Source organism: Zalophus californianus, chromosome 11 (assembly GCF_009762305.2).
Source record: "Zalophus californianus isolate mZalCal1 chromosome 11, mZalCal1.pri.v2, whole genome shotgun sequence".
NCBI classification, from domain to species: domain Eukaryota; kingdom Metazoa; phylum Chordata; class Mammalia; order Carnivora; family Otariidae; genus Zalophus; species Zalophus californianus.
Window position 1 is genome coordinate 97,876,933 of NC_045605.1, and position 25,417 is coordinate 97,902,349.

The 25,417-nt window shown below is 44.6% G+C and overlaps 1 protein-coding gene and 1 non-coding gene across 6 annotated transcripts in view; one reads left to right on the plus strand and one right to left on the minus strand.

Moving 5' to 3' along the window:
• Positions 1-13,771: 13,771 nt before the first annotated feature.
• Positions 13,772-13,876, plus strand: LOC113915583. The gene has a single exon (XR_003517730.1). It is a non-coding gene; the product is annotated as a U6 spliceosomal RNA (small nuclear RNA).
• A 696-nt stretch (positions 13,877-14,572) lies between these two features.
• AGBL2 (ATP/GTP binding protein like 2) overlaps positions 14,573-25,417 on the minus strand; it is a 39,466-nt gene continuing 28,621 nt past the window's right edge. For 4 of the 5 annotated variants that reach the window (XM_027577765.1, XM_027577763.1, XM_027577766.1 and 1 more), the window contains 5 exons: positions 22,465-22,531; positions 20,064-20,189; positions 19,486-19,593; positions 17,008-17,091; positions 14,573-15,290 (listed from right to left, as the gene is read on the minus strand). In XM_027577765.1, coding sequence (XP_027433566.1) covers positions 15,117-15,290; positions 17,008-17,091; positions 19,486-19,593; positions 20,064-20,189; positions 22,465-22,531 — 559 coding nt within the window. In that variant the 3' untranslated portion in view covers positions 14,573-15,116. Of the gene's footprint in view, positions 15,291-17,007; positions 17,092-19,485; positions 19,594-20,062; positions 20,190-22,464; positions 22,532-25,417 lie in introns of those variants that run through there. The other variant, XM_027577767.1, reaches the window with a different exon arrangement.

The following is a 25,417-nucleotide window of genomic DNA, read 5'->3' on the forward strand; positions in this document are numbered from 1 at the left end:
CTAAATTCCATTTCTACTAGTTATTAACTATGTGATGGTAGGCAGTCACAGGACCCCTTTGAACCTTCTTAGACAAATAAGGATAGTAATGTCTACTCCACACAGTTGTGAGGATTGAATGAAATAATATGCCTACCCAGCTTGGCTCACAAAAGTATATTAAATTGTAGGGGTGCCTGGGTGGCTCAGTCGGTTAAGTGTCTGCCTTCGGCTCAGGTGATGATCTCAGGGTCCTAAGATGGAGCCCCGCATTGGGCTCCCTGCCCAGCAGGGAGTCTGCTTCTCCCTCTGCCCCTCCCCTCTGCTTGTGTTTACTCTTTCTCTCAAATAAATAAATAAAATCTTTAAAAAATATATATGCATATATATATTAAATTGTAGCTTTTAGAATTACAAGAAACTTACAAGTTGCTTCTAACTGAATCCAGAAATTATTTAGACATCAGTACATTTGATAACTGACAATAGTGTCTAACCAGACAATAATTAATTACCAATAGAGACCATCTACCAAGAGCACTCTTTTTTCTTGATTTTGTGCATTGGTGGTGCCAAGAAAATATCCATTGTCTGCCCCACCGATGCTTGTGGGCACTGAGAGGTAGAGCCTCTTGCAAGGATGGGTGGGTGGGGAATGCAGGCTGCTCTACCGTATTCTCCAATGGTGCAAAGCAGAAGCTACCCATAAAGTTTTGGGAGAATCTGCAGAAAGGGAACTGAAGCCAGTATCATAGATAAGCAAAGCGCAAAACGTATAGGTTTGTTATACCAGCTGCCCGAGCTGTGTACTCTGCAACTCACAGAGACTATGATCTGGATCAGTGATGTTCCCTGATGGAGTTCAACATGGGGAGTTGTAATTGGTGATCCATATTCAAGTGGTGAGAGGAATAAGTCAAGGGGTGCCTGGCCGGCTCAGTAAGTGGAGCATGCGACTCTTGATCTCGGGGTTGTGTGTGTGAGTGCCATGTTGGGAGTAGAGATTACTTAACAATAAAATCTTTAGAGGCGCCTGGGTTGCTCAGTTGGTTAAGTGTCTGTCTTCAGCTATGTACAATGTTTATATACCCCCAAATTAAAATCTTTCATATATATAAGCAGCCAATTAGGAAATACAGTGGAGTAAAAGACCCTATTTATAATAGCCATCTAAAACAATGTGACACTTGGGAGGTCTGGGTGGCTCAGTTGGTTGAGCATCCAATTCTTGGTTTTGGCTCAGGTCATGGTTTCCGGGTCATGGGATCAAGCCCGGGGTCTGGCTCTGCGCTCAGCACGGAGTGTGCTTGAGAGAATCTCTCTCTCCCTCCCCCCACATTCTGGTTAAGTGTCACCCTTTTTTGGAGTTTATTTATTTATTTGAGAGAGAAAGAGCGAGCGCACATGAGTGGGGGCGGCTGGGGGAAGGGTTGAGAGGGAGGGAAATTGAGGTGCTGAAATCAAAGGAAAGGCACATGGAGTTGTGAGAGAGGCTGAAAAAGTGGTGACACCTTGTTGGGCCCCGGGGGCAGGTTGAGGGGCAGAAAGGGCAAATGACCCCCGGGCAGAGGAAACAGTATCGTATTTCTTACCACAATGCTGCTTTGAGAGTTATTATGTAATGTACTGGTGCTGTATTAGTTTCTTATTGCTATTATATTATCACAAACTTAGTGGCTTGAAATGACACAAATTTATTATCTTCCAGTTCTGGAGGTCAGAAGTCTGAAATAAGTCTTACAGGGCTAAAATCAGGCTGTTGCCAAGGCTGTATTGCTTCTAGAGGATCCAGGGGAGAATCTGTTTCTTTGCCTTTTCCAGCTTCTAGAGGCTGCCTGTATTCCTTGGCTCATGGCCCCTTCCTCCATCGATCTGACCTCTTCTTCATCACAGCTCTTCTTCTGACTGATCTTCCTGCCTCCTTTTTATGAGGACCCTGGAGTTTTAGGACTCACTCGAGTAACCCAGGATAATCTTTTTGTCTCAAGATCAGTAATTTAATATGTCTGTAAAGCCCCTTTTACTACAACAAAGAATTATTATTGAAAAAAAATTTTTTTTAATTTTATTTATTTACTTGACAGAGAGGGACACAGCAAGGGAGAAAACACAAGCAGGGGGAGTGGGAGAGGGAGAAGCAGGCCTCCCATGGAGCAGGGAGCCCAATGCAGGGCTTGATCCCAGGACCCCGGGATCATGATCTGAGCTGAAGGCAGATGCCCAATGACTGAGACACCCAGGCGCCCCTGAAAAAAATTTTTCTGAAGTAGGCTCCACGCCCAGCATGGAGCCCAGCGTGGGACTTGAACTTATAACCCTGAGATCAAGACCTGAGCTGAGATCAAGAGTCAGACACTTGACCGACGGAGCCCTCAGGCACCCCAACAAAGAATTATTTGACCCAGATGTCTATAGTGCTGAGATTGAAATGCCCTGGTGTCAGCGTACCTAATTTTAACAATGACAAGAACACAATCATACACACACACAAGAATGCACAATTTGAATATTAAGCATATTTTGTTTTAAACATCCTTTTTAGAGCCCTCATATATTTATAGACTTCTCTATCTATTTTAAATTCTTTAATAGTTTATCCAAGTATTATATGGGTTTACTTTATATATCTAAACTTTGGATTCACCTGCAATTTACTTTGGTATATATTGATTTTTCTCCCCAAATAGCTATATACATGTTCCCAAAACTCGATTTTTTTAAAAAATTTATTTTAAGTAGGCTCCATGCCCAGTGTGGAGCCCAGTATGGGGCTTGAACTCATGATCCTGAGATCAAGACCTGAGCTGAGATCAAGAGTTGGACACTCAGCCAACTGAGCCACCCAGGCATCCCTACCGAAAACTTTTTTTTTTTTTTAAGATTTTATTTATTTATTTGACAGAGAGACACAGCGAGAGAAGGAACACAGGCAGGGGGAGTGGGAGAGGGAGAAGCAGGCCTCCCGCTGAGCAGGGAGCCCGATGCGGGGCTCGATCCCAGGACCCTGGGATCATGACCTGAGCTGAAGGCAGACGCTTAAGGACTGAGCCACCCAGGCGCCCTGCTACCAAAAACTCTTAATGAAGAATTCTTCCTTACTGATTTGAAGTCGCCCTTAATTATATACAATTTTTTTAAAGATTTTATTTATTTATTTGAGAGAGAGAGAGAATGAGAGATAGAAAGCACGAGAGGGAAGAGGGTCAGAGGGAGAAGCAGACTCCCTGCTGAACAGGAAGCCCGATGTGGGACTCGATCCCAGGACTCCAGGATCATGACCTGAGCCGAAGGCAGTGGCTTAACCAATGGAGCCACCCAGGCGCCCAATTATATACAATTTTTAATGCACTGTGTTCTATTGCTGGACTTTCTTTCCCTCCCCTCCCCTCCTTCCCTCCCTCCCTCCCTCCTTCCTTCCTTCCTTCCTTCCTTCCTTCCCTTCTTATGGTTGTAACTCTTTTCTCTTCATTGCACTTCTTTGTTTCTTATTGTTGGACTTTCTGATTCATTTATCTATCTATTTATAACCTAATACCAAACTACTTTAAATATTGGAGGCTATGGTTTAATATATGGTAGGGCCAGTCTCTCATTATTCTTTGCTTCCAGAATTTTCCAGCTTTTTCAGTTTTTTCACTTGAACTTCAAAATAAGCTTGCCCTAACAAATTTTTTAATTAGTATTTTTGCTTGAAATTTAAATTCACATGAAATTGGCATTTGAAGTTAAAGAGAATTGACATATTCATGACATTTAGTCTTACATACAAGAATATTTCCATATGTCAACACTTTTGTATTCCTGGCATTTAACTTTTTTCTTCTTTTGGACATTTCACATTTCTGATTTCACATTCTGGTTGTCATATTTTTTTGGATTTTATTTATTTATTTGAGAGAGAAAGAGCGTGTGCCCACGAGCACTGGGGAGGGAGGGGGAGGGAGAGAGAGAGAATCTCTCAAGCACACTCCGTGCTGAGCACGGAGCCAGACCTGGGGTTTGATCCCACAACCTGACCTGGAAACCTTGACCTAAGAATCAGATGCTCAACCGACTGAGCCACCCAGGCCTCCTAAGTGTCACATTGTTTTAGATGGCTATTGTAAATGGGGTCTTTTACGCCATTGTATTTCCTTTTTTTTTTTTAAAGATTTTATTTATTTATTTGACAGAGAGAGACACAGCGAGAGAGGAAACACAAGCAGGGGGAGTGGGAGAGGGAGAAGCAGGCTTCCCGCTGAGCAGGGAGCCTGATGTGGGGCTCGATCCCAGGACCCTGGCATCATGACTTGAGCTGAAGGCAGACGCTTAATGACTGAGCACCCAGGCGCCCCTCCATTGTATTTCCTAATTGGCTGCTTATATATAGGAAAGTAATTTTTTGGTGTATAAACATTGTATATAGATGAATTGCTGAATTCTTTTTGTTTGTAATTGTTTTTCAGTTGATTCTCATGGGTTTTCCAAGTATTAAATTATATCATCTGCAAATATTAATTTTACTATTACCCCCTTTTCTAGGAATAAATACATATTTCTTTAGCTTATTTGTTTAATTAAATTGGATATTAACTCCAGAACGATATTAAGTAATAATGGTAACAGTGGACATCTTGTGTTTCTGACTTTAATGAGAATACTTCTCATGCTTCCCAGTGAACATGATGCTAGTTTTTGAATTGAAAATAGTTATGTTTTATCATGTTAAGTATTCATCTCTTCTGTTTTATTTTGGTTTTTTTTCAAGATTTTATTTATTTAACAGAGAGAGAGCGAGAGAGGGAACACAAGCAGGGGGAGTGGGAGAGGGAGAAGCAGACTTCCCGCTCAGCAGGGAGCCCGATGCGATGCGGGGGGCTTGATCCCAGGACCCTGGGATCATGACCTGAGCCAAAGGCAGACGCTTAACGGCTGAGCCACCCAGGCATCCCAACAAAAAGGACTTTAAAGGAAAAAGCGGTGAAGTCTAAACAAAGTCTGGAGTTTAGTTAATAGTAATGTACTGATGTTTTCCTGATTTTGACAAATGGGCCACAGTAATGGGAGATGATGATATTAGGGGAAACTGAAGAGTGAGGGGTATATAGGAACTCTGTTATCTTTGTGACCTTTTTTTTTTTAAGAGTTTAATTTTAAGGGCACCTGGGTGGCTCAGTCGGTTAAGCGGCTGCCTTCAGCTCAGGTCATGATCTCAGGGTCCCAGGATCGAGTCCTTCATCGGGCTCTCTGCTCAGCGGGGAGTCTGCTTCTTTCTCTACCCCTCCCTCCTGCTCGTGATCTCTCACTCTTTCTCTCAAATAAATAAATCAAATCTTTTTTTTAAAAGAAGGATTTATTTTTAAGTAATCTCTACACCCAACATGGGGCTCAAACTCACAACCCCGAGATCCAGAGTTGCCTGCTCCACCGACTGAGTCAGCCAGGTGCCCCTGTGACTTTTCTGTACAACAAAAATTGTTCCAAACGAAAGAGGTTATTAAAAAGAAGAAAAAGAATGTTCTCTAGCACTGGGCATTGTTAAATGTGGTGCTTTGCCTGGATCTGCTGCTGCTATGCAGCCAACAAAGTTGGACCAAGTTGGCACCAAAGGTGGCAGAGCTGGAAGACAGTAAGGCCCAGATTCCTGATGGTGCCGGGAGAAGCAGACTCCCCGCTGAGCAGGGAGCCCAACATGGGGCTCGATTCCAGGACCCTAATATCATGACCTGAGCCGAAGGCAGATGCTTAACTGACTGAGCCACCCAGGAGCCCCAAAAGTTAATTTTATTAATATATTTTTTTCACCTGAAATACCCCCAAATTATTTCAACATATAATCAATATAAAAATGTCAATGAAATCTTTTACAGTGTTTTTTTCTTGTACAAAGCCTTTGAAATATGGTATGTATTTACATCTACCGCACATCTCAGTTTGAACTAGTCCCATTTCAAGTGCTCCATGGCCACCTAACTGGACGGTTCTAGTATGAGGCAGATCTAGGTTCAAATCCTCTCTCAGCCCAAATTTTCTCATCTGTGAAATGCATATCATGGCTATCTGCCATGTAGGGTAAAGTTCCTGGTGCATAGCAGGCCTCTAATCAATGGTGGTTTTTATGAAGGGAGGGGAGAGCTTTGGGTGGGAGGCAGTGGAGATGGTAAAGAATGGTCGAAGATTTTGTGTTTTCTTGAAAGATAGTAGAGGCTTGGTATGTTTTTAGGCTACAGGGAAGTTGCTGGTAAAGAGGGAGACAAATGGAAGAAGGGATAAAGCAATGCAAAAAGTTTGAGAAGATAACAGGGGGAGATGGAATTGAAAATTAGCCTTAAACCCTAGCTGGGCACTTTTTTTCTCTGAGAACAAAGGGAAGGAAGCCAGGGTGGTGCTAACCATTCCCCAGCGCGTCCCGTATGTAGGGCACTCTGCGTTGTGTGCATTTTCCCAGCCCGTCCTCCCAGCTCCCCTGAGAGGTGGGTTCTGCTAGTGATCCTGATTGCAGATGAGGAGATGGAGGCTGTGAGGGTAACTTTCCCACGGTCACAGAGCTAGTGGAGCTAGCGTTTGAGCCCAGGAATCTTTTTTTTGAGTGTATACGTTTTTATTTTTATTTATTTATTTATATTGTTATTGTTATGTTAAGCACCATATATTACATCATTAGTTTTTGATGTAGTGTTCCATGATTCATTGTTTGTGCATAACACCCAGTGCTCCACGCAGAACGTGCCCTCTTTAATACCCATCACCAGGCTAACCCATCCCCCCACCCCCCTCCCCTCTAGAACCCTCAGTTTGTTTCTCAGAGTCCATCGTCTCTCATGGTTCGTCTCCCCCTCCGATTTCCCCCCTTCATTCTTCCCCTCCTGCTATCTTCTTCTTTTTTTTTTCTTAACATATATTGCATTATTTGTTTCAGAGGTACAGATCTGTGATTCAACAGTCTTGCACAATTCACAGCGCTCGCCATAGCACATACCCTACCCAATGTCTATCACCCAGCCACCCCATCCCTCCCCCCCTCCTCCAGCAACCCTCAGTTTGTTTCCTGAGATTAAGAATTCCTCATATCAGTGATGTCATATGATACATGTCTTTCTCTGATTGACTTATTTCACTCAGCATAACACCTTCCAGTTCCATCCACGTCGTTGCAAATGGCAAGATCTCATTCCTTTTGATTGAGCCCAGGAATTCTGATGCCAGAGTCCATATCCTAATTTCTGGTAGAATGTTCTTTATTTTGGCTTTGCCTTATGTTTCTTCCTGATCAGATTCAGTGTATGCATTTCTGACCGGAATACTACATAAGTGACACATCTTTCTCAAGCATCACATCAGAAGGCACTTGATGTCTCTCTGCCCTTCAGTGGTCGCTCTGTCAAAGTGCATCCAATTTCCTCATTTCATAGTATCTTTTCCCTTTCAACTAACAAGCAATTTGAGTGGACACTTTAGATTTCATTTACCTATCTATCTAAGAGAGAGAGGGCGAGAGAGCATGGGGGTGGGGGGAGGGGCAGAGGGAGAAGCAGACCCCCTGCTGAGTGGGGAGCTTGACATGATGCAGGGCTCGATCCCAGGACCCTGAGACCATGACCTGAGCTGAAGTTAGACATTTAACCAATTGAGTCACCTAGGCGCCCCCTGAGTGGACACTTTAAAACCTTATCCTGAAAATAAATAAATAAATAAATAAATAAATAAATAAATAAATAAATAAATAAACAAACCTCATCCTGGGCACCTGGGTGGCTCAGTTGGTTAAGCAACTGCCTTCGGCTCAGGTCATGATCCTTTAGTTCTGGGATCGAGTCCCCTGTCGGGCTCCCTGCTCGGTGGGAAGCCTGCTTCTCCGTCTCTCACTCCCCCTCTCATGCTCTCTCTCTCCCTTTCTCAAATAAATAAATAAAATCTTAAAAAAAAAAAAAAGAAGAAGAAGGAAAACCTCATCCTGCTCCTCATCATGTTTCCTCCTAAATTTAGCCTCCATGGATGATTCTTGTCCATTTCACTGTGATGGCTACAAAACTCCCTCCTATACCCCCTGTTCGGCTCTCAGTGTCATTCCACTTGAGCCAGAGCCCTCCTTTCTCTCCTCTTTCAGGACATGAACTCATTGATTCTGATTTTTTTCAATGGGGTATAATTTATTAATGCCTTAATCATTTTGGTGCCTAATATCCCAGATTTGGCTCCGGGCAGCCCCTTCAAAGCTGGCTCCTTTATCCTGTGACATGCCTCCTACTTTTTTTTTTTTTAAGTACTTTTTTACTTTTTGGCATTAACACAATGTTCCAGGCTCCTCATCTCATATCTACAATGCCCCGGCCCTGGAATCAGCCATTTCTCTAAAAAAACCCTGATTCCAGGGCGCCTGGGTGGCTCGCTCAGTTAAGTGTCCGATTCTTGGTTTCAGCTCACGTCGTGATCTCAGGGTCATGGGATCAAGCCCTGCGTTGGGTTCTCTGCTCAGCACGGAATCTGCTTAAGACTCTTTCTCCCTCTCTCTGCCCTTCCCCACCTCTCTCTTGCTCTCTCTCTCTCAAATAAATAATCTTAAAAAAAAAAAACGTGATTCCTTTTAGGTGGGAGTGGTATTAGAGAACAAGATCTCAGGGCAAAATGTGCTTATTGCTAATGTAGTGGAATGTGATTTTAGGCCCTTTTAGCAGACAGAGCTGAATATACATGCATACATGTATATATACACATATGAATGTACTCACCTATACATATTCTAGAAATCGTGAGTCCGCACTGATGTCTCCAATTCCAATCCATTGTCACAGTTTTTCTTGTTTCCCTCCATGAAATTGTGTGTTTCTTCTTCCGGCTTGAGAACCCCCACTCTTTTTTTTTTTTAAAGATTTTATTTGTTTGACAGAGAGAGACACAGCGAGAGAGGGAACACAAGCAGGGGGCGTGGGAGAGGGAGAAGCAGGCTTCCCGCGGAGCAGGGAGCCCGATGCGGGGCTCGATCCCAGGACCCTGGGATCATGACCCGAGCCGAAGGCAGACACTTAACGACTGAGCCACCCAGGCACCCCGAGAGCCCCGACTCTTAACATCAACTCCTGTATTCATTTGCTCAGTCATATAATACATCTAAAAGAGTTTCAGAATCATTTTGCTAATACCAGCACATAAACAAACCTACTAAAGATAGTTCAGAACTTGGTTGAATCTCTCTTCCTACCCGCCCCCCCCTCCATCAGTGCCCCACCAGCACCTTCTTCACCATCACATCCTAGCAAGGTTGTTAGCTGGCAGGGTAATGGTAACAGGGAGGGGCAGAGCCCTTGAGGAAAAGGAGGGGGTGTAAAATAGCCCTGCAAGGAGGAAGCTGAGGGAACTTCAGTTTCAGAAGCAGGAAGTTAATTTCAGAGGCTGGAGGGGATCCATGAGCAGTGGCCCCAGTTCACTTGAGGGCATGTTTTCTTGCAGCCATCTTGACAGCCTGGGTGTAGGAGTAGAGAAGACAGATGGTTGGGATGGCTAGACTGATCCAACATTGGGGAACTACCAGGTGGATGTGGCAGAAGGACAGAGAGCAAGGACTCCGGGGTGCTGGCAAGAGAATGGTTGACATATGTGCCCTGCAGTCTGGGCTGAATGGGGGAGGAAGTGAAGCCAAGAGGGAGAAAGAGTCACTGGGATGTGGTCTGGGCTGCGAAGGGGTTTATTGAAGTAATTGCTGGTCACTGAATCCCACGGTCTAGGAGTAGCCAGTTCAGGGGACTGGGAGGAGAGATGGCTTGGACCAAATCTGGCTGGGGGCAAGATGGAAGGGGCTGGACTTCGAGCAACCAAAGAACCTTTGTTTCCCCAAGGAGCAGAGGCTGAGAGAGAAGACCACCCTGGCCCGGCCTGAAGAGGGAGGCTGTCTCGGGCACAATAGTGTCTGATCAACAGCTGTGAGAAGTGTTAAGATAAATGCGATTTTGTAAAAATGAAGAGACCTTGGAGATTATTTTCCCAGGACAGTCGCTTCACTTTAAGGGCAGGAAACAGGTCCACACCTCCTCCCCCCGCCCCAGCCTGGGTAGGGTTCAGACCAAGGGGCTTTAAATTTAAGTTGGTGGCTTTCTTTAACCCACCACCACGTTCTGAAGATAGCAGAATGTCTTCCCGACTGGTTTGTTGTAGCGCAGAACGAGTCTTGGTTTCCTACCTGGGTTTGAAGCACAGGGGCAGGAATGGTGTTCCCACGTGTTGGTCACTGCTTGGTGCATTCTTTTTGATGGATGAATCGGTGGGAAGAGTGCATATCTTAGGGAAGAAGGATCCCAGGGAGTCCGAATTTCCTGGTAGCATTCTTTCTTTTCTATATTCTTGGGGATCTTCCTTTCTTTTGACTCGTATTAAAGCAAGCATTGCTCTGGACATGTGGTGTATGCTTTGTCACCAGAGCTTTGTCTGTAAGATGTACTAATTAAAACAATGCTTTTCTCAACCCAGTTTCACAAGGAAGCTTGTTTCTTGAAGACCATGAGCTGCATAAAGTTAAGTTGGAACCCACTTAAAGGGGAAAATTAATTCAGAGCTTCCTTTTATTTGATCAGGCAGCATCAGGGTGAGGAAAAGGGGACAAAGATGCTGGGCCTCAGCAAGCATTAACAGAGGCGGGCTTATCTTCCCCAGGAATATTCCACTAAGAAATAGAAAGGTCCCTGATGGAATGTAGCTCAGCTAAACCTAGCCATGCCTTACAGTTTGCCTTTGTAGTTTAAAGGACAGAGTAAGCTTGTCGTGTCAAAGGCATCCTGTGCAGAAGGTGCCAAGTCTCTGAGCTCTGGAAACATCTCTGCTATTCTAGGTAATGAAAGCAGAACTAGTCTGAGAACAGCCTGGAAAACCAGAAGTAGCAGTTCTGTTTCTGTAAAGTAGAGCCTTTTGTGTGGCATTTTTGCTGAAAGCTGGGATCAGCATTGCTGACAACATAACTAAACCGGAGATCACTGGTACAATCGGAGTGGCCAGGTACTAGGAGATCTCCAAAATCCTTGCACCTTTTTATTTTTTTATTTTTTTTAAAGATTTTTTTATTTGAGAGAGAGAGAATGAGAGATAGAGAGCACGAGAGAGAAGAGGGTCAGAGGGAGAAGCAGACTCCCTGCTGAGCAGGGAGCCCAATGTGGGACTCGATCCAGGGACTCCAGGATCATGACCTGAGCCGAAGGCAGTCGCTTAACCAACTGAGCCACCCAGGCACCCTCCTTGCACCTTTTTAATCACCAAAAAAAAAAAAAAAACCCAAAAAACAAAAAACCTATTTTTTTTTTCAAGGAGACTATGTCCATACAGAGTTCCTATATCTAATGTTCCATCAGAAACTCACCTTACCTGTTTGGACGTGTTTCTGCCACTTTCAAGAGGTGTTGTCACTTCTCCAAAGACAGTGGAGGTGCTCTCCACTGAGGACAGCAGTTGTGACCACACGGTCCCAAAAGTAAGACTGCTAAAGAAAATATGTTCACCTGAAATCCATCTTGAATCTTAAAAAATGCTATCAGTGACCATGCATTTGATTTATAAAGAAAACAGAGTATGAAATACATTGTTTCGGGGCACCTGGGTGTCTCAGTGGTTGAGCGTCTGCCTTCTGCTCAGGTCATGATCCCGGGGTCCTGGGATCGAGCCCCGCATCGGGCTCCCTGCTTGACGGGAAGCCTGCTTCTCCCTCTCACGCTCGCCCTGCTTGTGTTCCCTCTCTCGCTGTGTCTCTCTGTCAAATAAATAAAATCTTAAAAAAAAATTTTCATTATTTTTCCCTTTTCCCTTTAAAAATATGTATACATTTTAAGTAATCTCTATGCCCAATGTGGGGCTCAAACTCAGGACCCTGAGGTCAAGAGTCGCATGGTCTACCGACTGAGCCAGCCAGGCACTGCCCCCGACCCTAACCTTTGTCGACAACTGTTGAATGTCAAGTTGATCTTGGCCTCTGACCTGACTAAAATGCTTTTTTCCCCTTTTCCCTGATTCCATTCTCACGATTCACTCTTAGTGATCAAGATGCTTTGGGTTGTTTGTCCTGCAGCAGGAGATTTGTTATGTCTACACAGAATCAATTATCTTAGTTTGTCATTTTTAAAAAAAATTTTTAAACTATTTTTTTAAAGATTTTATTTATTTATTTGAGAGAGAGAAAGCACATAAGGGGAGGGAGGCTCAGAGGGAGAAGCAGACTCCCCGCTGAGCAGGGAGCTCGCCGTGGGACTCGATCCCGGGACTCCAGGATCATGACCTGAGCCGAAGGCAGTCGCTCAACCACTGAGCCACCCAGGCGCCCTTAGTTTGTCATTTTAAAGTTTCCAGCTAGAGGCACCCCTCTCAGCCTCCTACCAATAGCACAATGAGGGGCACCTGAGTGGCTCAGTCGGTTAAGCATCTGCTTTCAGGTCCTGGGATCGAGCCCCGCATCAGGCTCTCTGCTCCGCAGGGAGCCTGCTTCTCTCTCTCTCTCTCTCTCTCTCTCTCTCTCTCTCTCTCTCTCTCTCTCTCTCTCTCTCCCTCCCTCTGCCTGCCACTCCCCCTGCTTGTGCTCTCTGTCAAACAAATAAATAAAATATTTTTTAAAAAAAAAGCACAATGAGAAATGACAGGCACTCTGACTGCTAGACGCTGTAGCATGTAAATGCGGGGTGGGGCACTTCTCCCTAATCCCCGGAGCAGGAAAGCTTGCCTCTCTTCTAAGGAAAACATACAGCTGCTCCTTTGCAGGTCTGTGAGCTGAGCAGGGCTCAACTTGAGCCACACCACGTTTGGGCGACTACCAGATGTGGAGGCTGTGCCTGGACTGCGTGGATTCTCTCCCTTTTGCCCCTTCAATATCTGAGCATCCAAACTACATCTCAGGAAGCTTCCCCCCTGCCCCCATCTCAGGAAGTTTTTTACTTTCAAAAAGTACTTAAAGGGGCACCTGGGTGACAGTGAGTTAAGCGTCTGACTCTTGATTTCAGCTCAGGTCATGATCCCAGGGTCCTGAGATCAAGTCCCGTGTTGGGCTCTGTGCTGAGCGTGGAGTCTGCTTGAGATTCTCTCCCTCCCCCTCTGCCTATGATCATAACCCCACAGATCTTGATTGCTTAAGCAGGCAAAATTTTATCAATCCATCACTCCAAAGAGTTTAATGGGTGAAGTACAATAACCATTTTATGATTCTTTTCTATACATTGTCGCCAACTCTTACCAATCATCTCAGACCATAAATCCTCAGTGTTGAATATAAAAGGGCATGTTTTATGAAAAATCTCGTAAATTTGGGGGAAGAATCTGATCACATATTGATTTTTTTAAAGATTAACTTATTTATGTTTTAAGATTTAATTTTTAAATTTTAGAGATAGAGAGTGCATGTGAGATGGGGGGAGAAGCAGAGGGAGAGGGACAAGCAGACTCTGAGCTGAGCGCAGAACCCGAAACAGGGCTCAATCCTACGACCCTGAGATCACGACTTGAGCTGAAATCAAGAGTTGGAGGCTTAACCAACTGAGCCACCCAGGTGCCCCTGCATATTCTGATTTTTTATTCCAAAAATATCATCATACTGGGGTACTTTTTATAAACTTTATCCAAAATTATTTGAAGCAAAAACAAGTATTTCCGAACAACTTTCAAAGGTTTGCCCTCAGCAGTAAACCTTTGAAACAGTAACTGTTTAGGGATTTGTCTTTGAAAGATATCCTCTTTGGGACAAAAAGTGGGGTTTTGGCTGTGTGCTTTCTAGATACTTAAAATGCTGAGTTTTCTGGTGTGAGTTTAGGTTTTAGGGTGTGAGTAAGGTATGGAATAGGGGAAGGGCAGAGGCTCGCTTTGGCAGCACATACACTAAAGTAGTTACAGATACTGAGAAAATTTAGCATGGCCCCTGCAGAAGGAAGACACGGAAGTTCATGAAGTATTCCCTATTAGAAACCAAACCAAACAAACAAAAAAGAGCTCAGGCAGGTATCATCACCTTTAAAAAGACTCATGCAGTGTGTGAGGCAGGATGTGGGGTGGGCAGTATTTGGGAATTCTCTGTACTGTGTCCTCAATTTCTCTATAAATCTGAGACTGTTCTCAAAATAAAGTCTATTAAAAAAAAAAAAAAGGGACACCTGGGTGGCTCAGCTGGTTAAGTGTCTGCCTTCTGCTCCGGTCATGATCCCAGGGTACTGGGATCAAGCCCTGCATCAGGCTCCCCGCTCGGCCAGGAGCCTGCTTCTCCCTCTCCCTCTGCCCTTCCCCCTCACCCCCGCTTGTGATCTCTCTCTCTGTGTCAAATAAATAAATAAAATATTAAAAAAAAAAAGCACAGATGCTGGACTTGTACTAAAATTTGTGTTGCCATGTGGTTCTAATCATTAGTCATCCAGGTCATGGTGGTGGCTGACGGAGTTTACAAGTGATAGTGAAAAATACACCGGGAAACTTTCAGTTCGATGTGATAGGAAGAGGGGAAAGTGAAAACAGGAGGCCTGGCATGAACTCAAGTGACCCTTCTTCAACATGACCCCAGCATGTGGACATGGCAGGCTGCAGTTGCTGCTCGAGAGAAAGCTAAAAATACAAAACACCTGTTCACGTAAGGTGATGCAGTTAACCGATCAAAGGAAACAACTGGCTAGAGAGAAAGAATTTTAATCAGTGGGTTAAAAAATGTACGTAACCGTGTTGAACATAATATATGTCATACTAAACTCCGGCTAATACATGAATTGTTTTCTCTATGTGGTAACACCTTAGCATGAGCAAACCTGAGAAATCATTGACCATTCATTGCTAGAAAGCTTTGACAGAAGACTTTTTTTGAACAAAGCACACTCCCAGAATATGTTTAAAATAGAATTTGAACTCTTAAAATTGATTTGCACATAATTTTAGAGAGAATGTCTACTGGTTAAAATGTATATCTGGGCTCTAGGTTCAGGAGCACACACTTCAATTTCTGACAAAGGAAGCTTTTCTATACATCATAATAAAATTTTACTTTGTGAAAAAAAGTAATCTAATTCATGAGGTATGTATCGTGAGGGCTTGCACGCAATGTGAGCACACAGTGTAAGGTCAGTGCACGATGAACACACAACACAGTACACCGCAAGTGAACGTAGCTCCCAATCATACAACTCCCCTCATTACAGAATGTGTCTGACCCAAAACACGGCAGCCTACGGGTATGTGTATATGTGCAAGAATGGGTACACCGTCATGGTGGTGCGGCCTCTCCTTGTGGCAGGATATCTGTTCCTGGACCAGTTTGGCTTCATATCTGGAACCGGCTCTTGGCTGGGATTTGTGCTTCTCTTTGGAGAGCATGACACTATGAATCCTGGCTTCTCTGTCTGTGCAAACAAGATATAAAAGTTGAATCATTTTAGGTTGCAATTTCTAAAGTTATAGTTAGGGTTGGGGTTGGTTTTACAAGGAGTTAGAAGTATTTGCATTTCCCCCCAAATACCAAAGTACAAAGTAGTTGATGTGGTTCCAGGGCAGAGGTGAATCAAGCATTTGCCCTAGGCCTTCAGAGAGCTGAAGAAAGGTCCTTAATGGCCCTGAGTTCAAACACTGCATTTCATAAACTCTCTAGAGACCTTACACAAAGAGAACTTAATCTACAAGATTGGAGACTGCCCCACTGTTTGTGACTCTGCTTATCTATGCCTGTGAGTTAAATGCCTATGTCTCTGCTAGAGAAATGTTCCGCCCGAAAATGGAGGTGGGGGTGCCTGGGTAGCTCAGTTGGTTAAGCGTCTGCCTTCGTCTGCCTTCAGCTCAGGTCATGGTTCCGGGATCCTGGGATCGAGCCCCATGTCAGGTTCCCTGCTCAGCGAGAGTCTGCTTCTCTCTCTGACCCTCCCCCTGCTCATGCTCTCTCTCTCTTAAACAAATAAATAAAATATTAAAAAAAAAAAGAAGAAGAAGAAGAGGAAGAAAATGGAGGCAAAGGTAAAAGCCTGGATGGCATTCACCTGCTACATTGGGTTTAACTGAATCCCTGGTTACATGTTGCAGCCTAAGAGGTTCCAACTGTGGCATGTGGCTTGAGCAAACTGGGGATGTCCTGCAGTGAATACCTCCGAGGAGAGGGGGCAGCTCGTGGCTCACCTGCCTGTCAGGACAGAAATCCTCTTTGATTTGAATTTACCTACACCTGTCTTCCCACTGCTCTCCAAGCTCTGCAGTGTCATGGTGAGTGGACTCTATCTTGCCACCCCTCCTAGAGGACTGCTGCTTAAGGGAGGGATCATGTCTTACAGTCCTCAAGGGGCCCCGCATCTTGTAGGGTCTCCCTAAGATACGGATGGGTAAATGGGAGCACCGATCTGAGAAGTCCCGAACAACAGCCTTGGGAAAACAGCAGGGACCTCCCCTTGGGAGAACCATCCATTCTCTCTAGTATACCCATGTTAGTCCAGTGGTTCTTAATCTTTGTTCGCCCTAGGCGCATGTGAGCAGCACCCTTCCATAGACTCCCCAGGGCTGACACGACAGCTGACTAGCTGTTTCTCCACCTCTTTTTCCTCCTTCTCAGGAAAGAAAATGCAAATGCAAATGAGCAAGAGAGATGTTATTAGAGGGATAAATACTAACTCATTCTAACTCCTTTAAAAAAGCAAACCATTCACAACATTCACAAACCTTGGTATTGAACAGTCTCTGGGACCTCTGGACGTGAGGTACCTCACTACTGATGGCGGCACCCCGGTTTGTTGTTAACATCTCCGAGGGCTGAGAACCGCTGCATTATTCACTATCACTGTTACCTCAGCTGCTGCCACAGACTTACAAAATAACAGCTGCCTAACAAATGCCTGCTAAAATGAAACTAAATTCTCCAGGGTAAGCTTTTAGCTCAAGGTGGGATTCCTCCCATCCTGCGGCACCTTGTGGGGCTGTGTCCCTTGGTAGTCAGGTGGCTTAGACATGCTCCTGAGCGGAGCAAATCCTAGAAGGTGAAACTGTGGACTGTGGATCACTACCCCTCCAGATCACGTCATACCCTTGAAAGCCAAATCAAATTAGTTGCTGGCATACATGTATACATCGTAGGTGAAATACCTGCATTCTCTCTTTATTCTTCGTCAGGATCAAGGAGGCCATTTTTGATGGGTCCAGGGAGGTGCCCTTGTCTCTCCCACGTAGCTGTGACGGAGATAAACGAACACATTCTCACTAAAGTTCCCACTTGCACAAGTGTGATTACACAGAATAGACACTGAGGGTTTTTTATTCCTGCATGTTAAGTCATTACGGTACTGTAACACGGAAAGAGGCAAGCCACAAATAAATAATAACTTGAAGAAAAGACGGAAACTAATATTCATGGAGTGCCTACCATATGCCAGGCACTTTACACAGTTTCACATCTAATTTTCTCAACAATGTTTATGATGCATGTATTATTACCCAGAAACTAAGTCCCAGAGTGGTTAAGTAACTCATGAAAAATGATAGTGAGGCTGGAATTTGAACTCAAGACGGACTTGAAAGCTGTGCTCTTGCAGTCATCACACTAGACCCCAAATGACGCTCACTGTGGGCCGTGCTCTGTGGGGGTTCTTCAGTGTAACACAGTGGTACCGCATTATATCACTGCTAACCACAGGGTAGCATTCTGCATGAGAAGGGCCTATTACGCACCCTATCCACTAAGAGTTATCTTAAGATATTTATTTTTAAGATACTTATTTTTAAGATACAAAACTTATTTTTAAATTTTTTTAAACTTTATTTTTATTTTTAGTAATCTCTACACCCAATGTGGGGCTTGAACTCATGACCCCAAGATCAAGAGTGGCATGCTCTTCTGACTGAGCCAGCCAGGTGCCCCACCAAAACTTATTTTTATACATAAAAAAACCAAAGGGGCACCTGGGTGGCTCAGTCGATTGAGCGTCCAACTCTTGATTTCAGCTCAGGTCACGACCTCAGGGTTGTGAGATCAAGCCCCACATCAAGCTCTGCGCTCAGCAGGGAATTTGTTTGAGATTCTCTCTCTCCCTCTCCTTCTGCACCTCCCCTTGCCTCTCTCTCTCTCTTAATCTAAAATAAATAAATCTTAAAAAACCCAACCAAAGATTTTATAGCCACACAATTCCAAAGTACTAAAAAATGACTGGGCACATTTCCTCTGTGTTCCTACTTCATCCTACTCTGTGATGTAATTTCCTGCTTCCTTGTTAAAATCCCCAGTAGACTCTAAGGTCCCTAAGGCAGAGATAGTGTTTTGTTCAATGTTGCATTCCCAGCACGCAGTAGAGGGTGTAGCCTGTAGTGGTTGCATAGTTCAATTTGTTGAATGGAGGGATGTGCCGTGATCGTATAGTGGTTAGTACTCTGCGTTGTGTTGAATGGAGGGATGGACAGATGATGCAGCCCCTGTTCTTATGTTCTAGGTGTAAAATCACAAATCAATGGTTGTCAGACTTCAGTAGTGTCTAATCCAAAATAGTGTCAATGTCCCCAGTAATTTTAAGGTTCCCCTGCTCCTGGTGGCACCAAGAGGAGGGTGACACAGATAGAGGCCTATTGTATTCTTCAGCCTATGGAAGAGACATATTAATTGGAAAAATCAGAGAATCTGCAACAAAGAGTCAAAGATGGAACAGGATAGAGAGCTCAGAAATAAACTCATGCATATATGATCCATTAATTTTTTACAAAAGAGTCAACATATACAATGGGGAAAAGATCGTCTCTTCAATAAATGGTATTAGAAAAACTAGATATCCACATGCAAAGGAATGAAACCATACCCCATCTTGTACCACACACTAAAGTCAACTCAAAATGGATCAACAACTTAAACTTAAGACCTGAAACCATAAAACTCTGAAAATAAAACATAGGGGATAAGCTCCTTGACACTGGTCTTGGCAATGATTTTTTGGATTTGACACCAAAAGCAAAAATAAATAAGTGGGACTAGATCAAACTAAAAAGCTTCTGCACGGCAAAGGAAATCATTAACAAAGTCAGAAGGCAGGGGTACCTGGCTGGCTCAGTTGGTAGAGCATATGACTCTGTGAGCTCAAGCCCCATGGTGGGGGTAGAGATTACTTAAAAAACATCAGAAGAAAACCTATGGAATGAGAGAAAATATCTGCAAATAATGTTATTCAGTCTTAAAAAGAAGGAAATCTTGCCATTTGTGACAACATGGATGAACCCGGAGGGCATCATGTTGAGTGAAAGGAGGCAGAGAGAGAAAGACAAATACTGCATGGTATCACTTAAATGTGGAACCTAAAATAAAAGATCAAATTCGTAGATACAGAGAGCAGAATGGTGGTTGCTGGGGAGTGGGGAAATAAGGAGAAGATGGCAAAAGGGTATAAACTTTCAGTTATTAAAGAAAAAAAAGTAACTACCTGAGGTGGTAAATGTGTTAATTAACTCAGTGCTGGGAACCCTCTCACTGTGTGTAAATATATCAAATACCACGTTGCACACTTTAAATATATTACCCAAAAAAAGTTCTGATAAATTTTCTATGAATGAGTTAAAAAAAAAAAAAAAGGCAAGCAAAACTACTACCTCATTCAACCTTGGTTTGTCATTTCGCATCGTGGAAGAACTGGCATTCTCTGAATTTCTGAAAAAGGTAGGCTGTTTTTGCAGAGTAGAAGCAAACCCTGCCCTTTCCTGGAAGGAATGAGTGCAAAGAGAATATTTTTCAATTGATCCATTGCAATTACTCTACTCATAATTGACCCAATTCGCTCAACAGTAAAATCTCTACGTCTGAAAGCATTTTCATCATTAGGAAGCAGGGGGCATGGAGTGGGGATGGCAGCTGGGAGGAGACTGGGAAGGAGCCCAGCATCCCTATACTGGACAAGGCCGGACACCTGAGCTACCCAGCAAACCTGGACTGGCTCCAGCCACCACTTCTCCAGTAACCACCATGATCAAAACCCATGCCAGAGTGTAGAACAGAATTGGTGGGCCAAGGCTGAGATCTGCTCAGAGATGTCCAGAGGACTCACGGAAGAGCTAAAAACTCAAAATAGCTTCCTTCTACCCCATTCCCCATTCCCTTTCTGGTTTAGAGTAAACTTTATCCCCTTGTCCTGCTCCGTCCATGGAATGCTCTTTGACCAGAGCCTTCTTACCGGGACATCTTCCATTAACTTTAACTCCCTCATCAAATTATTTTTCTGATACTGTTCATTTCGCTGTTTCCTCGTCTGAAGTGGCTTCTTTTTTTTCTTCTTATACATCTTCTTCTTTTGATTCACCTATTCCAGAAAGCACAGAGAAAGTCATCATTGGGGATTCCAGAGGTACACCCACCCACATGGAGCCCTTTTCCATAGGACACTCAAGCCACAATGGCTAACCCAGTACATGGGCCCCATGGTGCTGACCTCCTGCTGGTTTGGGGAATAAACAGTTCAGGTACCTCCATAGCAGAATCTACTCCCCATTTAACATCCCCAAATCCCACTACTATAGGTATACTGCCAAAGGGGCAACTACACCAATAACCAAGTATCTGTGTTTCAAAATATAAAACCAGGTAAGTCGTGGCAATAATGTCAGGTACAGATAATACTGATCATCAGGTGTGTGGTTAAAAGATGCAGTTTGGCTGGGGCACCCAGGCGGTTCAGTCAGTTAAGCGTCTGACTCCTTTGGCTCTAGTCATGATCTCAGGGTTGTGGGACTGAGCCCCTCATTAGGCTCTGTGCTGTGGTGTGGAGGAGCCTGCTTAAGATTCTCTCTCGGGCGCCTGGGTGGCTCAGTTGGTTAAGCGACTGCCTTCGGCTCAGGTCATGATCCCGGAGTCCCGGGATTGAGTCCCACATCGGGCTCCTGGCTCAGCGGGGAGCCTGCTTCTCCCTCTGACCTTCTCCCCTCTCATGCTGTTTCTCTCTCTCTCTCTCTCTCTCAAATAAATAAATAAAATCTTAAAAAAAAAAAAAAAGATTCTCTCTCTCCCGCTCCCTCTGGCACTCCCCTAACCCCTGCAACCTGCTCACCCTCTCTCTTTCTAAAAAAAAAAAAGACAATTTTTTAAAAAATTTAGAAGATTCAGTTTGGCTATTACCACAAGGTGGTTTTAATAATTAAGCAAATGAGGGCGCCTGGGTGGCTCAGTTGGTTGGGCGACTGCCTTCGGCTCAGGTCATGATCCTGGAGTCCCTGGATCGAGTCCCGCATCGGGCTCCCTGCTTGGCAGGGAGTCTACTTCTCCCTCTGACCCTCCCCCTTCTCATGTGCTCTCTCTCTCTCTCATTCTCTCTGTCTCAAATAAATAAATAAGATCTTTAAAAAAAATAATTAAGCAAATGAAGTTCAGGACTAATTATCCAGGGACCTATGGTGTGGTGAAGCTTATACCAATGTAAATCCAGCTGAAAAACTTATATGGTCCAATCTCATTTGGCTGGCTCCACCTGGCACAGCCTTAAGCTCAACTTATGATGGAGATATTTCTTAATGCAACTAGGAAATCATGTGCATAATGAATTATAACAAATATTTTGTTGTTCCTAAAGCTTTTATATCATCTACATATGAAAAAGTCTGTGAACAAGATGAGGCAAAAAAAACACTTAATATATGGAAATACAAAAAACTATGACTACATGAATAAAGAAACACTTTTTAAAAACGTATGGGTCAGGGTGCCTGGATGGCTCAGTCGGTGGAGCATGCAATTCTTTTTTTTTTTAAAGATTTTATTTATTTATTTGAGAGAGAGAGAATGAGAGACAGAGAGCATGAGAGGGAAGAGGGTCAGAGGGAGAAGCAGACCCCCCGCTGAGCAGGGAGCCCGATGTGGGACTCGATCCCGGGACTCCAGGATCATGACCTGAGCCGCAGGCAGTCGCTTAACCAACTGAGCCACCCAGGCGCCCTGGAGCATGCAATTCTTGATCTTGGGGTCGTGATTTCGAGCCCCATGTTGGGTGTAGAGACATAAGTATAAAAATAAAGTCTTAAATAAATAAATAAGTATGGGTCATTTTTAACAACCTCTATCTCTTAAGATGGTTTTCACTTTTTTTTAAAGATTGTATTTACTGGGGCACCTGGGTGGCTCAGAGGTTAAGCGTCTGCCTTCAGCTCAGGTCACGATCCCAGGGTCCTGGGATCGAGCTCCGCGTCGGGCTCCCTGCTGAGGGGAATCTGCTTCTCCCTCTCTCTCTCTCTGCCCCTCTCCCCTCTCATGCTTGCTCTCTCTCAAATAAATAAAATCTTTAAAAAAGTAAAAAAAATAAAGATTGTATTTATTCATTTGACAGAGAGAGAGAGAGCACAAGCAGGGGGAGTGGCAGACAGAGACAGAGGGAGAAGCAGGCTCCTCACTGAGCAGGGAGCCTGATGCGGGGCTCCATCCAGGACCCCAGGATCATGACCTGAGGCGAAGGCAGATGCTTAACCGACTGAGCCACCCAGGCGCCCCTTTTCTACAGATTTTAGCTGGAACGTTCCACCAAATTATCCAGGAGGGTCATACTTTCCTTAAGGCTGCTACTTCCTGGGGCTGAGGCTATCCCATCTTACCTCATGTGCTATGTTCAGTAGGTGAAGAGGGAGACCGTCTGAGAGGGAACTGTCAGAACCACTGGTGCTGTTTCCAGAAGGAAAGAAGAAAGGGAAACAGCTGTTATTAATGTCTAGGAAGGGGAACATTTACCAGACCAGCAGCATGGGATTAGGATATTCAGGCTGCTACTTGCCCCCAATGCCTGCATTTCGATGACCAAGAATTCTTTTTTTTTTTTTAAGATTTTATTTATTTACTTATTTGAGAGAGAGAGCACGCATGAGAGAGGGGAGGGTCAGAGGGAGAAGCAGACTCCCTGCTGAGCAGGGAGCCCGATGTGGGACTCGATCTCAGCACTCCAGGATCATGACCTGAGCCGAAGGCAGTAGCTTAACCAACTGAGCCACCCAGGCGCCCCAATGACTAAGAATTCTTGACAAGCACATTCATTCATTCATCCTGAACATGTACTGCACGCTAGGCAGTGCATCAAGCACAGAGATGAATGTGGCAGAGCCCCTGACCCCACGGAGTTTGCAATCCATGTGGCAAAATAAATACTGGCCAGGTGGGCCAAGCTGCCCTTGGCAGCAACCGTGACAGGCTGGAAGATTCTTAGTGTGCAGCCCTGGACAAGACCAGGGGACTGTGATTTGTTTGAAAGCAGGGTTTGTTTCATTCATTCCTGTCTGGCCAGTACCAGTTCAGACAGCAAGGATCCTACCAGGTACTCTTTAAAACTGCGTTGAATATACACATAAACATATTTGATAACAAGTATTCTGTAGGTCGGAGACCAGAAATACTACTTTCATTATCCCAATTCCTGCTTCAAAAGTTGTGGATGCGTGCCTAGACTGATCTAAAGTCTTCCCCCACAAACGGGCAGCCCTCCTGCAAGGGCTAGGATGAACTAGGGCTGAACAAGGGCTCAGATAATCCACCCTTGCTGCTTCCATCACATCCATCGTTCAAGTGTTACATTGTATTTTCCCCTTTCCTGGAGTGTGGGGGCTAGAACTGGGAACTGTGCTCCACCACATGGCCACATGGCCTCCATATATAAACAAATGTCTCAGGCACAAAACTCAGATCTCCTGGGAAAAGATGGCATTTCAAACCATTCTTTTGCTTACGCCTTTCATCCTGTTGTGAACTCCACCTCCCTTCCTTTGGCGCACAATGAGGAACCCCACAGTAAGACAGCAGGAAGAAAGCCCTCTCTTCTCTGATCTAATTCCCAATTCCCTGTTCTCAAAAGGCTTTTCTAGTCTGAAGAGTAGCTTTTGAGGCCATTGGATAAGAGTCTCTGAAGTCCCTTTCGGAGATAACGGAAGACTTTAATAAACAGGATAAAAGCATTAGATGCAGTATGCCCCAGAAAATGTTGGAGACCATGTAGGTGCACACACAGGGCACACTCAAACTCAGCTTGGACACTCACAGTCTGCTTTTCTGCGTCACGGTGGGAGTGGACAGGTGGAGCCCCATGGAGGCTTGTGACAGCCGGCTTCCTAATGCAGATGCTGGCAAGCTGGTTTCGGTAATTCTTACCTCACGGTGTCAGGGTACCCCTAGATACTAGAATTCAGTCTCCCTGTTTCTGAGGTGACTTCCCCTGGGCGCTATCCTAATGGGTTGACATTCAGGGGCATTTTGTTGTTGAGGCTGAAAGTGAAGCATGGTTCCTGCAGTGGTCCTGGAGAGCTAGGCAGAGAATTCTGGGAGAGTGGAGGAGGAAAAATGGTAAATGGGCACACTGCCTGGCCTGATGCTCTGATTTAAGGTTCTTAAGGAGACATTTGGGAGACTCAGAACTGCAGAACGGCTTCAGGGCGCAGATACCGATGTGCCACTTAGAGTAGGAGGGAGACCAGCCCCTTCGCCCTGTCCACCGCGGTCTACAGTGCCACCTCTGGCCGAGGACTGCCATGTCCAGCCCAGAAACCTGACTGAGGGCAGCTGGGGCAGGCTTGAGGCACCTTGGCCAGTAAGCTGGAGTAGAAGGTGTTCTCGCACACCTGTAGAGACACCCACCCACCTGCGGGCTTCCTAAAATACTTGTGGAGATTATGAGTGTGGGGCTGAGATCCTACCCACTAAGTTAATTCAACAAATATGTACTGAGCTCTCCCTATAGGCTGGGAACTGTTCTAGGTGCATGAGATACAGAGGTGAACAAAATAAAGATCTCTGACCTTGTGGAACCCATATCTTTGTAGGGGGAAACAGACAATAGATAATAAACACAATAAAGATGTAAATGACATAGAAGGACAGAGGTGATGAAATGCTTTGGGAAAAAGGAGAGCACCTCAGAGGGACAGGGACTGAATGGCAGGGAGGCCAAGGCTGGGGAACAAGTGGTAGTAGTAGAGTAACAAGGGTAGGCCATATTGAAAACGTTGACATTTAAACAAAGACTTGAAGGAGGTGAGGGATGAGCCATGTAGATATCTAGGGGAAGAGCATTCTCAGCAGCTGGGACTGTTAGTGCAAAGGCCCTGAGGTAGAAGAGGGCCTGGCAAATCTGAAGAAGAGGAGACCAGTGTAGCCATAGCGGTGTGTGAGAGGGTGAGGGTGGAGGTTATAAGGTTATCAGGTGGCTAGATCCTATAGCCTGGACTTTTTACCTCATTTCCTGGCTCCTCCTTACCTCTGTGACCTCTTAGAGCTGTGGTACCCAGCTTAGACTTGGACCTTCTCTTTACTCTAGCTGCACTTGCTCCCTTGGGATCTCATCTAGTCTTAAGGTTTATTTATCTTTTTATTTATTTTTTTAAAAGATTTTATTTATTTATTTGAGAGAGAGAGTGCATGCATGTGAGTGGAGAAAGGGGCAGAGGGAGAGGGAGAGAATCTCAAGCCAACTCCATGCTGAGCATGGAGCCCAATGTGGGGCTTGATCTCACAACCCTGAGATCATGACCTGAGCCAAAACCAAGAGTCAGATGCTTAAATGACTGAGAC